This window comes from Poecile atricapillus, chromosome 8 (assembly GCF_030490865.1).
Source record: "Poecile atricapillus isolate bPoeAtr1 chromosome 8, bPoeAtr1.hap1, whole genome shotgun sequence".
In the NCBI taxonomy this organism is placed as follows: Eukaryota; Metazoa; Chordata; class Aves; order Passeriformes; family Paridae; genus Poecile; species Poecile atricapillus.
In genome coordinates, this window is record NC_081256.1 from 8,376,228 (window position 1) to 8,392,744 (window position 16,517).

Consider the following 16,517-nt stretch of genomic DNA (forward strand, 5'->3'; position numbering starts at 1 on the left):
AAGTGTTCTGGGAGAGCTGCTGATGTATTAAAGGGAATGAACAGACCAGTCTGGAGGGAATGGCTGCTCCAGAGCTGGAGTCAAGAGACAGGGCACACCAGAGCATTCAGCAGGGAAGCTGCTCTCTGAAAAGCAAGTGAGTGAGCTGGCTGAGCTGGATGGGTGGGAACTATCTGCAGCAGGGTCTTGTGTCAGTCTGCAATGTACTCTTCTTGATACTTGCCTTCTCCTCCTCCTCAGGTGACTCCTGCTGCAGGATGTGGAAGCTCCTCACCGTGGGGCTGCTGTTGGCTGCTTGCTTTTCATGGGGCTTTGGCACCTCAAGTAAGTGTTCTTTTGAGAGATGGCCTTCAACCTTTCCCAGCCACTGCAATTGCTTTTCCTGCCCTTCTGTTAGAGGGAGTGGCTAGAACTGTTCCCATTAGGGGGGTTTGACTTCCTTCAGCAGAGGCTGACAGTGCTGGGGCCATGGCAGCTGCCTGGTCAGAGCCCCATGGGCTGTCAGAGTACCACAGGGCAGAGGCTGGAGCTTGATTCTGCAGCACAGCACAAGACAGCACATGGTGTCTAGGACAGCCTCTCTTGCTGTATTGGAGAGAAGCTGTTGCTCTCATAAGTGTCCTTTGGGAGGCAGCACTACTAGTTTTCAGCCAGCACTTTTCTCTGCTTGTGCTTTCACCTTTTTGCTTGCAGTATTTTACAGCAGTAAAGACGCAAACCAAGTCCTGAGAATCCAGAAGCGGGCAAACACTTTCCTGGAGGAGCTCAAGCCAGGCTCAATGGAGCGTGAGTGTGTTGAAGAGATCTGTGACTTTGAGGAGGCCAGTGAGATATTTGAAACCAGGGAAGCAACAGTAAGTTGTCTTTTTTAAGGATGAGTGGGGAACTTAGCTAATCAATTATTTTCTTAAAATATTGCAATCCAGGGCACAGGAGATCATGCTGTCAGTACTGAATGCAGATCTCTTCTGCCTTCTTGGGTGTGGGCATGGTTTTGAGTGTCACTGTGTTAACAGTGATTGTCAAGCTACCCCTCTATGAGCCACAAAGCTTGGCTACTGAAGCATGTCCTACCTGACCCACCTGGTGAGGTCCCAGACAGTTAATTCCAATCCTTACTTGGCCCCACTGGCTGTTCTTGCTGCTACTAAGTTTTTCCCAGTCCTTTTAGTCTTTCCCCTTTGTTGTCCATTCACCAGTCCTGGCTGCTTTTCAGTGTATCTCGCACATCACCCAGATACGCCTGACAAACATTTCTCTTTTCACTATGTTCTCTCTCTCCTTCTTCAAACTCCTATTTAGAATTGGACACTATGTTTACTGTCTGCTGATTCCTGCCCCTTTCCACACTCAATTGTTGTGTTGGGTTAGACTCTATTGCTATTTTGAGCAGAGTAAGCTCAAAGCATAGGATGACGCAGTTCTTGCTGTCCCTCAGACCCCAGAGGAGAGAGGGGCTGTCCTTGGAAAATGCCCATGTTTTGTCTAACTGGCCTCAAGTGAACTCAGGTAACTTACCTGGCAGAAAGTGCCAATAAAATAGCCTGCAAGCAGAGCAGGAGGGTATGTGCTTAGTACAGACAGTACAGGAGAATCACTGGCTGGTTTTCTTGGTTGGTAGTGCCAGTCACTACACTGCCAAGCAGAATGAGACCAATGTTACTGATCCCAGTGCTGTGTCCTGTTGGCCAAGATCACAAGACACTTTAAAGCCTTCACTTGTTAAAAATGGCTTCCTCACTGTAATACAGATTTTGTTTCTCCACAGCTAAGTTTTTGGACCAAGTATGTAGGTAAGTAAAGACTTTCCTAATCGTTTCTCTGTGCTTCCCCAGGAGCTAGTAGTCCTCAGCCTTCCTCCTGTCATGTGTCATATACTGATTCAAATCCTATCCTCATTCTCTCTCATGAGGGATGTGCAGAGGATGTTTTCTTGTTCAATCATACAAGCAGCCTTCCTAAAACACTTGAGGTGCACCTGTACCTATCATTAGTCATCTTCCCAGAGTTAAGGAACTGGTGAAAAATGCTTTGGTGCTCTAACCATGCCTGATGTGGTCCAGCAGTAACCTGCTGCTGCCCTGCCTGCCTCAGGCTTTACTCTTTCCTCCTCTTCTACCCACTCCACTCACTCTCCAGATGTAATTGAGAACCCATACTGATGGCCATGTCACTGGCCAAGTGCCACAGAGGTGTGAGCATTAAGTGCCAGAAATGTGGCTGATACTTGGGAGTCTGGGGAGGGTCCATTCATGTTGATGTTTGATCTGTGAGCTCTGTATTGGTTCAGTGACTGAGTATTCCTACCTCTGTTTCAGATGGAGATCAGTGTGAGAAACAGCCTTGTTTCAATGGGATCTGCAAGGACAATATTGGAAAATTTTCCTGCATCTGTAACAAAGGCTGGGAGGGGGTTTTGTGCAGCTATGGTAACACTGCATTTAATCCACTATAAAATAACATCTGTTGTGACAGGGATCTTTGTGTGATAGGGGTGGACACTTCAGTCATTGCACTGCAAACTCTTTCTTTACTATTTTCTTTACTACTGTGGTTTCTCATGCTTCTTGATGTGATGAGAGGTTTATGTGTGCTTATCTAAAGCAAAATTAACTTCGTGTTGCCATAGGAGAATTTTAGAGATATGAGATATCTAAATTTTGGACAACACTGGAAGCATTCAGAAGCAGGGGTTTACTTTGGAATTACCAATACAGGGATTATGGTGGAGTTTTTAAATACAGGGGAAAATTCAATCCACTGCAAATATTTTATTACTGTGACAGTTCCTTCCTTGGACAAAAGCTGGACAGCATATTTAGTGATGAGCGCTGTATGTCATATATCATCTATAGTTTGCACTCTGACTTGGCACACAGAGTTTTCTGTTCTCCAGTCTACCTGACAGTAATCTGTTTCCTCTATCTCCCCACTGCCTGTTTCTGGACCTAGGTCTGTTTGCTAGTGGCCTGAGTGTCATTGAAGCCCACAACGCTCATTCCAAATCCATTGACAGCTGTTACCCACTTGAAGCACGATGTCACTTTGCCACCTTGCCTTTCTGACTTCCCCAACTCCACGTCTCTCTTGCTGTTGTTCCCACAGAGGTCAAATACAGCAACTGTTCCGTGGATAACGGGGGCTGTGAACATTTCTGCAGGGAAGACCCTGCTGAGCAGCATCGCTTGTGCAGCTGCGCATCGGGGTATCAGCTCAAGGATGACCACACCACATGTGAGCCTGTAGGTAAGAGCAGGATGTTTGTAGTCCAGGTTTGACAGAGGATTATTCAGACTGATGTAAAAGAGTTTTAGGGGAGATTTGTCTGCAGTCCGCTTCGTACTCATTTTCAAAACATCTGTTCCATGAAGAATAACTCTGCCTGCATTTCCCAGCTCCATACCCACTTGATGGCCCTTAATCCATGTTTGCCTCATGGAGACATAGAGGAGAGTCAGGAGACTGCCTCCTCTGCCAAATATTGAGGGATTTCCATGAAGCTTCAAGTATTGCCTAGATAGAGGAAATCCTCGAGAAAGAGGATTGGGTGATCTGGGCTTTGCTAGTGAACTTCTCTGCATCTTCTGCAGTGGAGTTCCCCTGTGGAAGAGTGAAGTTTAACTACATTGAAGCCAAAGCAGACTTCAATATTCGGCTCATTGATGGAACAGCTGGAAGAAGGGGAGGCAGCCCTTGGCAGGTGAGGAGAAAGGGATTCTTTGCTACAAATAGTTCAGGCTCTTCCTGAACTGCTTTGCCTGCCTCTCTGCTCCAGAAAGGCTGTTGCATTGTTACTGGTGGTGTGATATGAAACTAAGATTCCCTTAGCTTTTTCAAAAGCATCTCAAAGGTTGGAGTAGCAGGAAAAAATAATTTAGTATCTGTGAGGATTCTTGACCTTGTTGCTGTTGCAAAGTTTTTGAGCTTACTGTGCCAGCATTGCTGAGACAGAGGATGGTGATGGTGCTCATCTGCTCTGTTGCTCCATCCTGGGGAACTCATGGTGTGTGATGTTTGCTTCAGCTCCTGCAACAGCCTTCCACTGTGAGGCGATCTTCCTGCCCTTTCTTATAAGCCTTGTCTGTCATAAATTCAAGTTAGCAGATTTAATCAGCAAAATATGCCATGGCAGGCTGGGTTATCGCAGAGAAAAGGGAGATCTCACAGAGCTTACCATGGAACTAATGAGTGCAAATATTTAGGGGCTGGTTCCCTTTGATATTAAAAGGCTTTTTACACTGTAGTGTGAGAGCTGCAGCCTGAGATGATGCGCTGCCTCTGGTGTGGGACACACCCCTCATTTGTGCTCTTTATTTCAAAACTTTTAAGTACAAAGTGCTTCTTTGCAGTGACCAGCATCATCCCATGCTGATTTGGATGAAGCCAGCCCTCATTCAGGAAGGACATTCAAAACTTTTTTGTAGGTATTTGATAGAGACTCTATTCATAGAGCTTTTGTCCCCCTGTAGAGCTTTGGCTTCAGTGAATGTGACATGCTTTGGTGCTTGATAAGTCTGGGTATTTGCCAGCATCCAAGAAGAATGAGTATAGTATTCTGTGAGCTGTGCTCCATGCAGTGTCACGCCTCCCTTGTCTTGTTTCAGATTATGCTGCAAAATACCAAAGGGAAGTTTCTGTGTGGGGGTGTTCTCATCCATCCAGCTTGGGTCCTAACAGCAGCACACTGCCTCGAGGAGCACAAGGGGTTCAGAGTTAAACTTGGTATGGAAAAATCACCTGTCCCTGTGTTTTTAAATATAACTGTTTAATTTCTAACATTTACCATCTCAGGGAAAAGACTAGCAGGCTCTGAAGATGAAAGTCCTTGGCTGTAGGAGTGGTCTGTCTAGGCAGTATTTAATATGCACCTTAGCTTAAAACAAAGTTTAGTAAAAATCTGATTTAATTGGAGCCATTATCAGCCTTAGTCTGGAAATGAGCTGATCTCTTCTGAGCACTGCTGCTGTTCTGTAAAGTAGAGAGACTTGGTCTCTTCTGCCTGTGTTTTTCTGGTGATGAAAATATTTAGGCCATCTGAATACTGAAAAAAAGTCTTGATCCCAGAAGTAGAATATCACAGGGTCTCTTCCTGCCTTTCTGTGTATTTAAACACTGTTACTTAAGAGTGTTTCACTGGAGAGGTGCTGCTGAATGGCAACACTGCCTTTACTTGCTCTGCTGCTCTGCGGCATCAGAAAACGTCATTTTTCTCAGAGAAAATGTCAAATAAGTGCTTCTCCTGAATTAACAGACAAAAACAATTAGTATTTCATTTACACTTACGTAGATTATTTTTAAAAATAGTGTTTTCTATCTACCATTGGTGCTGAGGCATAAGCAGCTCCACTGCTTGCTTTCCATTAGTGAAAGGACAGATTATTCCCAGTATTTGTGGAGAATCCTGCCAATATATTGTCTATGTATATAGCCTTGAAAATAGATGGTCTGTGTGCATGTTCCATACACACTGTGGATGTGCAGGTGCTTGAGAGCAGAGACAATAAGTTTATGTACGTCCAACATAAAGAATGAATCAAAAAGTGTGTGAAGTAGCCTTGGGTCCTCTTAGGGCAAGAATATTCACCTTTTCACAGAGAGACATCTGTCACTCATGAGAAAAACCCGGAGACATCTGTGAGGGACAAGGAGCAGAGCTTTGGATGGAGACATTGCCATGTCCTTGGGGATAGCCAGGAAAGTGTTTGTACTGAGCCTGCACAGGTGGTACTCAGCCTGTGTCTGTGAGGCTGGGATACCCCACACCCTTCTGGATTTGTCCCCCTGCAGCTTGCCATCCACAGGAGCAAAACAGGAGGGAGAACTTGCATCTGAATTTCCACTCAGCTTGGAGAGAAGTCTTGTAGCGGTGCTTATGTGGCATAATGCACCAGAAGTCAAAGGGGGTGAGGGAACCTGTCACTGCAGTGTGAAAGGTGTCACCCACTGGTTGGTGGCTGCCTCACTATGGAGACAGTTGGTGGCTGTGCTGGTACCAGGTGTGTGGCCCCACAGCAGGTGTGTTCCTGCACAGCCACTCTGCCTTCCTCAGAGGAGACGGTCTGACAGTGCTCGAGTCCAGAGTTATTTCTGAGGCCTAAAGCAGAGTTTGTGTCTGTGAAGGCAGGAATAAAACCCTGCCAGCCAGCCCCCAAACCTGGTGGCTTCAGGCTGCCTCAGGGGTGCTGCAGACATTGTCACCACAAAGAAAAGAGACTGTGATAGGAGGAAAAAACTGGTTTGTGACTGTTGGCTCGATATTAGCAAGTCCATCAGGGGCTAGTGCCACTTAGTACAAGACATCAGAGCATTTTTCAGCTGTCTGCTCCAGCCATGTGTGAACTGTCCTTTGTCTGCAGACAAGTAAGAAGAGAAACTCAGAAATAAATGGGCTGGAAGACCAAGATCCAAAGGTGGATTTAAGGGATCTTTTGAGAATATATTTACGTAACAACTGTGGCCTGTAAGTCCCCATACCTGGAGACACTCCTTACAGAAAAAAATCTTGCCAGACCTCATTGATAGCCTGCCAGAAAATCTAGCTCTGCCTTTCCTATTGCTATGTACCACAAATGACTTCTTGCATTTCTGGCCCTTTTCACCACAGTTTCTTGCTTGCTTTTCCGTAACTGCTTGGCCCATGAGGTAGCCATGATCATGCCGCACAAATAGCACCTGAGGAGTCTTAAGCAGTGAAAAATTCCTTAAAATACAGATGTAAGATTTCAGAAAGGAATACTCTTACCTGTCAGTCAACTTTATCTTAGAAATCCTGACATTCAGCCATCCAGGCCCTGGCTATTCAGCATAAAGCTCATGTCCTGTTGTAAATGTCCTGTTTTGTGGTGTGCTTCCTCTCCCACCTTTTAATGCTGGCTCCAAGAAGATTTTCCTCCTGAAGGTGACTCACACTGCACAAGTGTAGTGAAATATGAAGACCACAGGGCAATTTTCTTACTCAGCTCCTGACCAGAGCTTTAGAGCTCTATGGGTATTCATGATTTCTGTAAATACGAAAAGTTTAGAGATTTGTCCATCTGTTAAGAACACTGTTAAGTTACAACATAAAGTTGTATTACAAGAGAAGTAAAAACATGGAGTGCAGTCCTAATGACCAGTGTAATCCAGATACTTCAGTCTTCAAAGTAAAGGAAGCTTTGACAGCATCTGTCATCGTGTTTGCTCTTCCAGGTAAATTCCGTTTCCGTCCTGAGGCAGATGAGCAAACCATTTGGATTGATAAATGGGTGATCCACGAAAATTACACCAAGAAGACCTCAGATAATGACATAGCCATGCTGCACTTGGCTGAGCATGTGATGTATTACAAATACGCGCTCCCAATCTGCCTTCCCACCCGCAATCTGGCAGAGCAGGAGCTGATGAGGAGTGGGAAGCAGATGGTGGTGACAGGCTGGGGCAGCACAAGCGAGCGTAACACCAGCTATGCCGCTTCCCTCAGGTACATCGAAATCCCCATTGTGCCCCGGAATGAGTGTGCCCAGGCCATGAGCTTCCCTATCTCTGACAACATGCTGTGTGCTGGGAGCCTGGGAGACAGGAAAGATTCCTGCAGTGGGGACAGCGGAGGCCCTATGTTCACTAGATATAAGGATACTTGGTTTTTGGTAGGACTGGTGAGCTGGGGTGAAGGCTGTGGAAGAAGGGAGAAATTTGGAGTCTACACCAAAGTTAGTCAGTACCTTGAGTGGATCCAGCATCACATAGATATGTCAGCTCCTTTGAAGGGTTGATTCTGATCCAGAGTCTGGAATGTTGTGGCTCTGGGCTAGTGACAGTATGCAGTGTAATGTACTTTCAGATCTTCAGTATTAAATATTGAGTATGTGTTAACCCTGTGTGCTGTTTTCCTTGGTATCCACCTTTTTCCTCCTTTTTTTCTTATTTACATTGGTTTGTTGCAGGTTATATTATTTATTTGTGGCATGGTGCTACCTCAGCCTTACAGGCAAGAAAATACCTTCTGTTAGCTGAGATGCTGGACATACAACATTGTAGAAAATAAGGTTGTCCGTTGTCAGACAGCTCCATCTTTGAAATAAAAATGTCAGTTATTTAAAATGTCTGAACTGGTTGGGGTTCAGGAGAAGGACAGAGAAAAGTGTTTTGCAAATAACCCTAGAGATGCAGCTCTGTCATTTCAGCTGTACTGCAAGGTAATACCCACAGTAACTGTTTTGGTTTGCTCGGTATTTGTCTAATTTTTCTTTCAACCCAATGAAATTTTTATTATATCATTACTACCTCCAGTTCTTCACACCTTACTCCAGTGTTCACAGATTGTTGATTCAGCAGATGACTGGAACTTATCTGTATTTTCTCTTCTTTGTACACTTGATGCCTAATTTTACCTTCCCAAACTTCCTTAAAAGAGAATGGGAACTCTCTTTCATGTTATTCACCAAAAGAACACCACCACCACCACCAAAAAACTCAACAAAAACAACAAACAAACACCAAAATAAAACACAAAAACTACAACAACACAAACATTGAAAGAAAAGGAAAAAAACCCCAACCAACTTCAATTCCAAGATTTTGCAGGCTCTATTTATCATGAAGTCTGTAATTCTCTTCTGATTAACAAGCAAACAAACACTTCTGTTCTGGAAAAAGGGAAACTATGTCTGCTCTAGTGATGTTTCCAACATCTTGATGGGCTTGGATGCGCGTTTGGATCAGTGAAGAACTTCAGTCTGCTCTTGTGACGAGACTGTTAAACAAAAACTCCCCAGGTGCAATGAAATTTTATTAGTTTGTAAGAAATTTAATATTATATCAGTGAGGAGGCTTAACAACTCTTAAATTGGTTCCCTCAGAAGCTGCCTCTGTGCTTATTACTCAAGTGAGAATTCTGAGTCATGCACTGAAGAAGTAACAGTCAAACCAATGGCTTCTGTGTCACCTGCTGGCTCTGTCCCTCTCCTCTCCTCCTCTTTTTGCCTTGGGACAGGATTTAGGGGTGGATGAATGTTAAAAATGCTTTGAACAGCAGCCTTCCCACCAGGCTGCAGTGGGAAGAGGTGACCTGTAACTCTGTCTTGCAGGGAAAAATACAATTTTGTTCAAAGCCAGGTCTGAGTAACAGCAGAAACTGTAATGTCAGAGTGGCTGTGACTGTGACAGGGCAGTATTTGCCTGCCTGCAGGTGACTGCTGTGAATCTTCCTGCACACTCCCAGCTCTGCATATTTCAGAGGTTTACTGAGCAGCTTGTGTGTTTTCCAAATCAGTTGGTCTTACCTCTGCTGGAAGGTGGAGTGTCAGAAATCTGCTCTCAAAATTTCCATATTTTCCTGAATAAATCTGTTGCAAAAGGTGGCTTTTATTACTGAAGGATATATTTTTAAGACCTTTTGATTCTGTTTTTAATGCACCTTTGTATATGTGTGGAAACACACATGCAATTTTCTTCTGATTTTGGGTTTTTAATGTGTTTCATAGAATCCAGGTTGTCTCTCCTCTGTCAATATTTGTGATGGGTTAATGATCAACCTTTTGACCTCATGGCTGTTCCTGGTGTACATCCAAATCTCTTTCCTGTCTTCCTCTAAAAAAAATAAGGAAAAAAGTGAGTATAATAATGAGCATGGTTCTTTGTAAGATGAACTCACTCTGGAGCCTGTGTTTTTGAAAACATGCTGCAGGCAGTGGAGGGTTAGGTGCTGTCGAATCCTGGTAAATCAGCATGAGAAGATAATGCCAAGAAATCCAAACTTCTGTCTTGTACCTGTGACTCCAGGTAGATGATGGTTGGTGCCTGGCTGGGGTTGGTGTGGATGATACTTGCTCAGCCCATCAGGAATTGCACAGTGGCTGCTGGGACTCCAGGAACTCGTTGTGCATCTGCCCTTGGCACGAGAGCTGGCACAGCAGGGACTGGGCTGTGGCTGGGAGCGGCGCCTGCTCCTCTGGAGTCTGGCCCTTGCACTTCCGTGCTCCCCATGGCTTTTCCTTAGGGGCTGTGGCTCAGAGCCTGCACCTCAGCCTGGGCTGGCTCAGCCTCTGCCTGTGGGGATTCCTGCTGGGGTGGCTGCACTGCTCTCCCCAGAGGGGAATGGGGATGGTCAGCAGCTGGGGAGCCACACACGAGGGGCTCCATCCTGTGCTTCCTCATGAAAGTGTGGCAGCCCATGGTGGGCCTGGAGTGCTGCCAGCAGATGATGGGACAGGCAGCTCACCGACATCCTGTTCTGTGCCTGCAGGGGGGACAGCGGGGGGCCTTCCACTGTGTCCCACTGTAATACTTTGTTCCTCCTGGCCATTGTCAGCTGGGGCAAGGGCAGTGCTGAGCAAGGTAAATAACGGTGTATACACCAGAGTATCCATCCAATACCATGTATACCACAGTATCCAACTGCAGCCCCTGGATCAAAGTGCTGGTTGAAAGCGTCGCAGATTCATAAAACTTTTTCACTGACTTAGTATCACTGCTAAGAATAGGATCAATTCAATTATTACAGTGTTTCAATCCATGACACTATGCCTGCTCCCATTCTTAATGCTGTAAAATCAACTTACCCTCAAAGACATTTTGAAATGCATAAATTGCTCATTTAAATATCACTGAGTAAAGTACTTGTGTATAATAAAGAACTATCTGCAAGTAACAGAGAAGATAACTCTTCTTAATGTGAACCAGGAGGATTTTTTTGTTTTAGAGAAACTTTCCATGTCTCAAGCCTATCTGTGTTACAACATAGGCCCACAGCCCTATGTGAATTCAGTGCTCATAGAAGGAAGTGCAGCTGTGTAAGGGTGGCTGTCAGGAGACAATGCTGAACACTGGGAGCGAGCTCTTAAGTTTGGCACCAAGTACAACCTTGAGTACAAATCAGTTACAGATCTGTATTTACAAATCTACATTTGTATACAAATTTGTATAATAGATTACATTTACAGTTTTCCAATACAAAAACCGAGGTCTACGGAATTGTGCATAAACCGAGCAGGAGGAACTGACCTAGCTGCAGGACAAAAGGGTTTTGTGGTAGGAATCTTAACAGTTGATCTTTGTGTTTCATATCAAAATAAGTTTTGATTTTGTGACCCTTTCTTACAATTGACTATGAAGTTATAGTTACAAACCCCCAGCACTTGTGAAAGTCCATTCTTACCATTCCACAACGGAGTCTTTGTTTTCCTCAGACAAGTAGTGCTGAGCTATTATGAATAATTTTGACTGGAAGAATTTTATTAGGCCTTGCACAAGACCACCAGGTTCAGTACTTCAGAGAAACAGCTCTCAGGATGTAGAAGTAACCCCCAGCAACACCCATAAACAGTATGACCAGACTGTAGCACTAGAACTACAAAAAATGTGGGCGGATGAAAGAATTCATTCCAATTCCTGAACCTTCCAGCCCAAGCAGCCTCTGGCTCTGAACAGCTCTACAAAGTTCACTTATTTTTCACAGTTTCATCTGCCACTATGGCAGTAAAGAATGTCTTGGCTTTCAAGAAATTAATTAAACCTAAAAAAAACCCCAACACCATAAACCCTGAAGGGCTCAGCATACTAAAAACACACACCTGAAGTGGTTACTGCATTATACACATACCTGGAAAAAGCAGGAGCTTTAGTCCCCTAGTCCCCAGCACAGGTGCCCTCCTTCTTGATTCAAGCTGGTGCCCCAGCACACAGCTCTGTTACTGTCATTCCCTCCACTCAGAGGGGCAAATTTAACGTGACCTCTACACGCACTTGCAGTCTCTCCATGACTGGTGCCAGCAGTAACTCAGCCAACACCAGGATTCCCAGAATTACAGAGGCTCTGCTCCTCCAGCACAAAGGTGACTTTTCTTAATGAAAAAATGCCAACTGCCAATTACCTGTGCAAGAAGAGTCAGTCCTCTTCTTGGAGGCAAGCTCAGCAGAGAGCCATTTTCAGAGGTAAAGACAAAGAAATAGCATTATCCCCCCTAACACAATAACGTTCTCCTTCCCACTAGTAAAACAGACTTTTGCAAAGTCACTGGTAAGGCACGGTGACATTTTAGCTGGAAGCTGCTGGAATTTTTAATGGTCAATCTGCTAGCTTTCTCCTGAACTTCACGTCAGTCTTCATAAACAGAAAATCCTTTGCATGGAAGATGATCAATACTTCTAAATCAAAAGCAATAGATGCAGATCTCCAAAGACATAACAACTGATTAATAAAGCAATGACTAAAGAGAAAATGAGCAAAGTTGAACAAAAAATTAACCCCTCAGTTTTTCCACATCCCAGGTGGTCTGTGCATACCTTCATTTGAGCAATGAACAAGCAGTCCCCTCCCAAAAAAAACCAGAAGATGTTTTATTTTTTAAAGTGTTGCAATACAACAAATACATGATCTGTACAAACGAAACGACAGGGCCAGTTTAAATACAATCAGGAGAAAGGAGTCCCCATATTCACAGTCCTCAGACAACATCTTCTACCAGAACCTGAATCAACAATTCAAGGATTCACTTAAAAAACAAACTAAAAAACCAAACCCACCCCAAACAAGTTAAAAAATTTAAAGGTCTCCAAAGAGTCTGTGGGTGTATTGTCTTACAGCAGAGCTCATGGGGCATTCTGTGAAGGGTCACAATGGCATCTTATTGCCCTCAATGCTGATTTTCACTGCATGGGCCGATCTGCTTTTTTTCCTGATATCTGTGAATTTCCGCATCTGTTTGTCCAGTCGACTCACCCCTTTCTTAGAGGTCCCCTGGAACTTAAAAAATAAAACTAATAATTACTACTGAAAAAAAGCAGACGCCCCAGAGGTCCAAGGCAAGCGGCACATGCGAGGCTGCACCTGGGCAAGGAGCGGGGGGAGCCACTGGTCCCAGCTGGCCTGTCTGTTCTCTTCCCACAAGGGGAAAATGCTTCCCCCCCCAGGACCCAGCTGGAGGCAGTGGCACTCACAGCCTCCACAGTGCAGGGGCAATCACTGTATAGCTGGATACCCTTTGGAAGTTTTATATCTATTGGCTGGCGCTGTGTCAGAACCACAGTGCATCAGTGTCACCACTCTGGACTTCCTGCAGGAGAGTTAGACACAGATACACTGTGACTAAGGCTGACACATCAATTCCACACTGCCATTTAGTTTAAAGGTCAGGGATTAGTATTTAGAAAGCAAGGGATTACTGAACAAAGGCAGTGTAGGGGGTAGCAAAAAGAAATGTCTAAGCTGACCACACAAGCTAGTGCAAGTTATTGCATTTCATCTCTGTATTTGAACTGCAAATGAAAACCAGGTGGCGCAACAGTTATTCTACACAGATTAATACAGTGATGGTGTGCTGAAACACCACTGAAGACAAACAGCAAGGACCTTCCAAGCCATAGCCAGTGCTTCCTAAAAGGCAATTTTCCCTTAACTAGACAACAGAAACAGTAAGTGATGGAAACATGACACCTTTAAGTTTGGGAGAAACAGTGATATTGAACACATGCTACTTAGTATCTGAAAAACACATCCATTAGAAACTTGTTCCCATGGCTAAGGAAGGTGCTCCTGACATGCTGATTTCAAATAAGCTTTATTCATAAATCTGTTCACTATTCATTGAAATTACAGCTAAAATTTCACAGTGATGTTTAAGAAAATAGCTTTTTAAAAACAAATAAATATGAAGCTTAATATGAACTCAACAGTTATCTATGACTTGTGCTCACCTCTTCCTGTCACTGTTAGCTTGTGGCAGCCCTGCTCACAGCACTGAAATTCAGACCAGGAATTGTCAAAACAATTCCCACACTGATGTAGGTTCTCACAGCCCACACTGAGAGCAGAGGATTCTTCTCCCCCTGGTCTCATTCTGTAGCTCCCATCAACCATCCCTATTGTCTCACATCATTCTACTTCCTTGAACGAGCAGGTGTGAAAAACACCTCACTGTGCCCCAGTCAGAGGTCAGCCACAGACGCCAGCATGCAGTGACATGAGGTCCTGTACCAAGGGCTAAGAATTCCCACGTGTCGCTTCAGGTGAATCTGGGAAACCTAATTGTGTCAAAACAGCATTCAAAACCACAGGTGGTGCAAAGCTGGTTTTGAGCACAGGTATTTTCACTGAATTCCTGTCATTTGGTACCCTGAAGCTGTGCAGGCAGGAGCCATGGCAGATGTTATGTGCTAGAGCCTGTTTTCTCCTGTACAAGTTCCCTTGTAGGTCACAGTACAGACACGAGAGAATTCAAGGAGAGTTTTCCAGGTTGAAGTTAGGGTGTACACACTCCTGTCCTGCATGTGCAAACTGCCAACAGCTGGAGCACATGCACTGTTCACACCTCCCTCAAGGGATACCTCTCCAACTTGGGAAGGCAGTGGTATGGCTACAGGGGCATCCTGTTGCCTTCAATGCTGAACTTGATGGCCCGATGCACTTTGCTGAGTCGTTTCTGTTCAGCAAACCGTCTCTTGTGCTTTTCCAAGCGACTAATACCTCTCTTAATAGTCCCGGGCTAGAAACAACATCTCAATTAATGGACAGAAGGAGAAAGAACAGCAGACAGCACAGCAATTGTTACTTCTTCCACTTACACATATTCTACCACATATACCCCTTTTAAATGAAACTGTATGAGCAGATGGATGAAGACAAAGCAACACAAAGGCCTCCACTGAAGCTGTTCACATTTACCAAAACCTCAAAGGTTTCCCAAACTGGAATATTATCAGAACATGATACAAAAGCTGGGAGAAGTATAGAAGCATCAGTGCAGTGACACAGGTACTGAACTGCACCCTTAGCTAAATATGCTTTAAAGCAAGAGGCCTGTAATCAGATTCTCACCTGAGAGAAAAATTCTAGAAAAGTTAACTCAAAATCTCTTTTTCGGTCAGAGATGTTTTCCTGTGAAAACGTGATGAGCTTAGAGCACCTACTTACTGGAGAGTTTACTGTTCACACTCAGTACAAGAGCCCCTTAAAAGAACTACCCTCCTGTGCAGTAACCATGGTGATATGGTGACAGAATCCCAGGCTCAGGAACAGTCGCCAGGACATTGCCAGTGCTTACCCTGGAGGACTCCATCTCCACGTTCCACTTGGGCCTGACCACGTAGTCTTTGTTGGAGGGCATTGGCACCCTCGCACGGGCACAGAACCCAGGGTCCCCAGGCCTGAGAGCCCTATGGAAAAAAAGGATGTGACTTACGGACAAATCTTACCCAGAAAGAAGTAAAAGCACCCAGTGTGCTCTCCTCTGAAACACACTGCATACCACTGCCTCTAAAACCTCTACAACACAAGTTCCACAGTGTAGTGCCACTAAAATACTTCACAAAAAATAAAATAAAATCAATAAAAAATCCAACCTACTTTTCTTCTCCTGTTAACACTTTCTCCAGGTCCCTGCGGGGAGTCTGACCACCAGAGCTGCAAGAAAAATAAGTATTTATAAGCATTTATACAGGGAAAAAAATTTAAAAGACCATCAAGTATGTTAAAAGAAGAGAGACCATAACTTACTACCCTTTTATTTCCTTTAGTATTCACACACCACTTGGTTTCTCTTGATGGAGTCTTAGACGGATTTTTTTGCCTGCTACTCCTACCTGCTCATTTTCCTTCGATGAGGCATCTGCTCCAAATCTCTTTGTTCCCTCTCCTCTCTGGTCATGCCTTTGTAGTTTGAGGTAAGGCCGAAGATGGGTCGAGACCATTCATCTATTAAAAACATGATTAGTTAACGATGACCAGGCCTTTGTTTCTCAAACCACTCTGGTGATCAAGTACAGCCTTTGAAAGTTTGTGGCGAGTATTTATGTTTCCTTTCAACCACATGATTTTTGAGCCCTTAGTATTTAATGGAAAAACAGCCTTGTGAACAGACAGCAAGAGCTTTCATCCCCGAAGTCTCTTTGTTGCCTGCTCTTTTAGAACATCTCCAAGCTCTCAGTGTCAGGAGCTCCTGCACAACCCAGGAATGCTCTTTTAGAAATATGCAGAAAAGTTCCTAAAGAACTTAAGTTTATCATCAGTCTGCAGCCATTCTTGATGGAATGCACTCCACATGGAGTTCAGCTGGTTGAGTAGTAAACATTCAGTCAGCCAAATTCTCTCTGAAGTCCATGAAATAAACAAACCTCTGGCAGCACCTTCCTGTCTTTGCATTATATACACAAGATGTGGACAATGAGCCAAGAGAGAACTGAGGCAAAACAAATGCCGTCCTCTGGTTTAAGACAATGAAGCAAGGTGCATTGCAGAAGTTAATGTAACAGTGTTTGTTAAGAGCTCTATAAAGTTATGAAACAGATCAGTGAGGTTCCTACATTGCAGAATCTATTCTACAGACAGCAGTAGTGCATCAGAAACTGATGCAGAAGCTCCATTCATCATCAGTGGAATCTCAGACAAGGCACAGGCAGGTGTACGTACTGATCAGCTTCCCAGCCATGTCCTTGTTCGGTCTCGACTCCTTGGGGTGTTTGTACAGGTACATCACAGCCCGTCCAATGCCGCTGTGCTTCAGGGTCTCTTGGCTCACACTGGGCAGCTGAAGAGAAAAGTCAGA

At 44.4% G+C, this 16,517-nt stretch overlaps 2 protein-coding genes across 7 annotated transcripts in view; one reads left to right on the plus strand and one right to left on the minus strand.

Annotated features, from left to right (window-relative positions):
* The first annotated feature begins 240 nt into the window (after positions 1–240).
* PROC (protein C, inactivator of coagulation factors Va and VIIIa) lies at positions 241–7,851 on the plus strand. Its single transcript, XM_058843428.1, has 8 exons — positions 241–324; positions 694–854; positions 1,769–1,793; positions 2,319–2,429; positions 3,106–3,246; positions 3,591–3,700; positions 4,605–4,722; positions 7,189–7,851. The coding sequence occupies exons 1-8, from the start codon at positions 258–260 to the stop codon at positions 7,749–7,751; spliced, it is 1,296 nt and encodes a 431-aa protein (XP_058699411.1). The 5' UTR covers positions 241–257; the 3' UTR covers positions 7,752–7,851.
* A 4,442-nt stretch (positions 7,852–12,293) lies between these two features.
* IWS1 (interacts with SUPT6H, CTD assembly factor 1) overlaps positions 12,294–16,517 on the minus strand; it is a 29,295-nt gene continuing 25,071 nt past the window's right edge. For 4 of the 6 annotated variants that reach the window (XM_058844277.1, XM_058844278.1, XM_058844279.1 and 1 more), the window contains 5 exons: positions 16,382–16,499; positions 15,556–15,667; positions 15,320–15,376; positions 15,018–15,129; positions 12,294–12,721 (listed from right to left, as the gene is read on the minus strand). In XM_058844277.1, coding sequence (XP_058700260.1) covers positions 12,590–12,721; positions 15,018–15,129; positions 15,320–15,376; positions 15,556–15,667; positions 16,382–16,499 — 531 coding nt within the window. In that variant the 3' untranslated portion in view covers positions 12,294–12,589. Of the gene's footprint in view, positions 12,722–13,671; positions 13,715–14,301; positions 14,460–15,017; positions 15,130–15,319; positions 15,377–15,555; positions 15,668–16,381; positions 16,500–16,517 lie in introns of all 6 variants that reach the window. The other 2 variants (XR_009278131.1, XM_058844276.1) reach the window with 2 other exon arrangements.

What these genes read in the sequence shown, in the direction of transcription:
- PROC (XM_058843428.1), top strand. Translation starts at nt 258, where the DNA reads ATGTGGAAGCTCCTCACCGTGGGGCTGCTGTTGGCTGCTTGCTTTTCA. An exon ending in CACCACATGTGAGCCTGTAG is followed by an intron (nt 3,247 to 3,590) that starts GTAAGAGCAGGA and finishes CATCTTCTGCAG; the next exon opens with TGGAGTTCCCCTGTGGAAGA. An exon ending in GGGGTTCAGAGTTAAACTTG is followed by an intron (nt 4,723 to 7,188) that starts GTATGGAAAAAT and finishes TTGCTCTTCCAG; the next exon opens with GTAAATTCCGTTTCCGTCCT.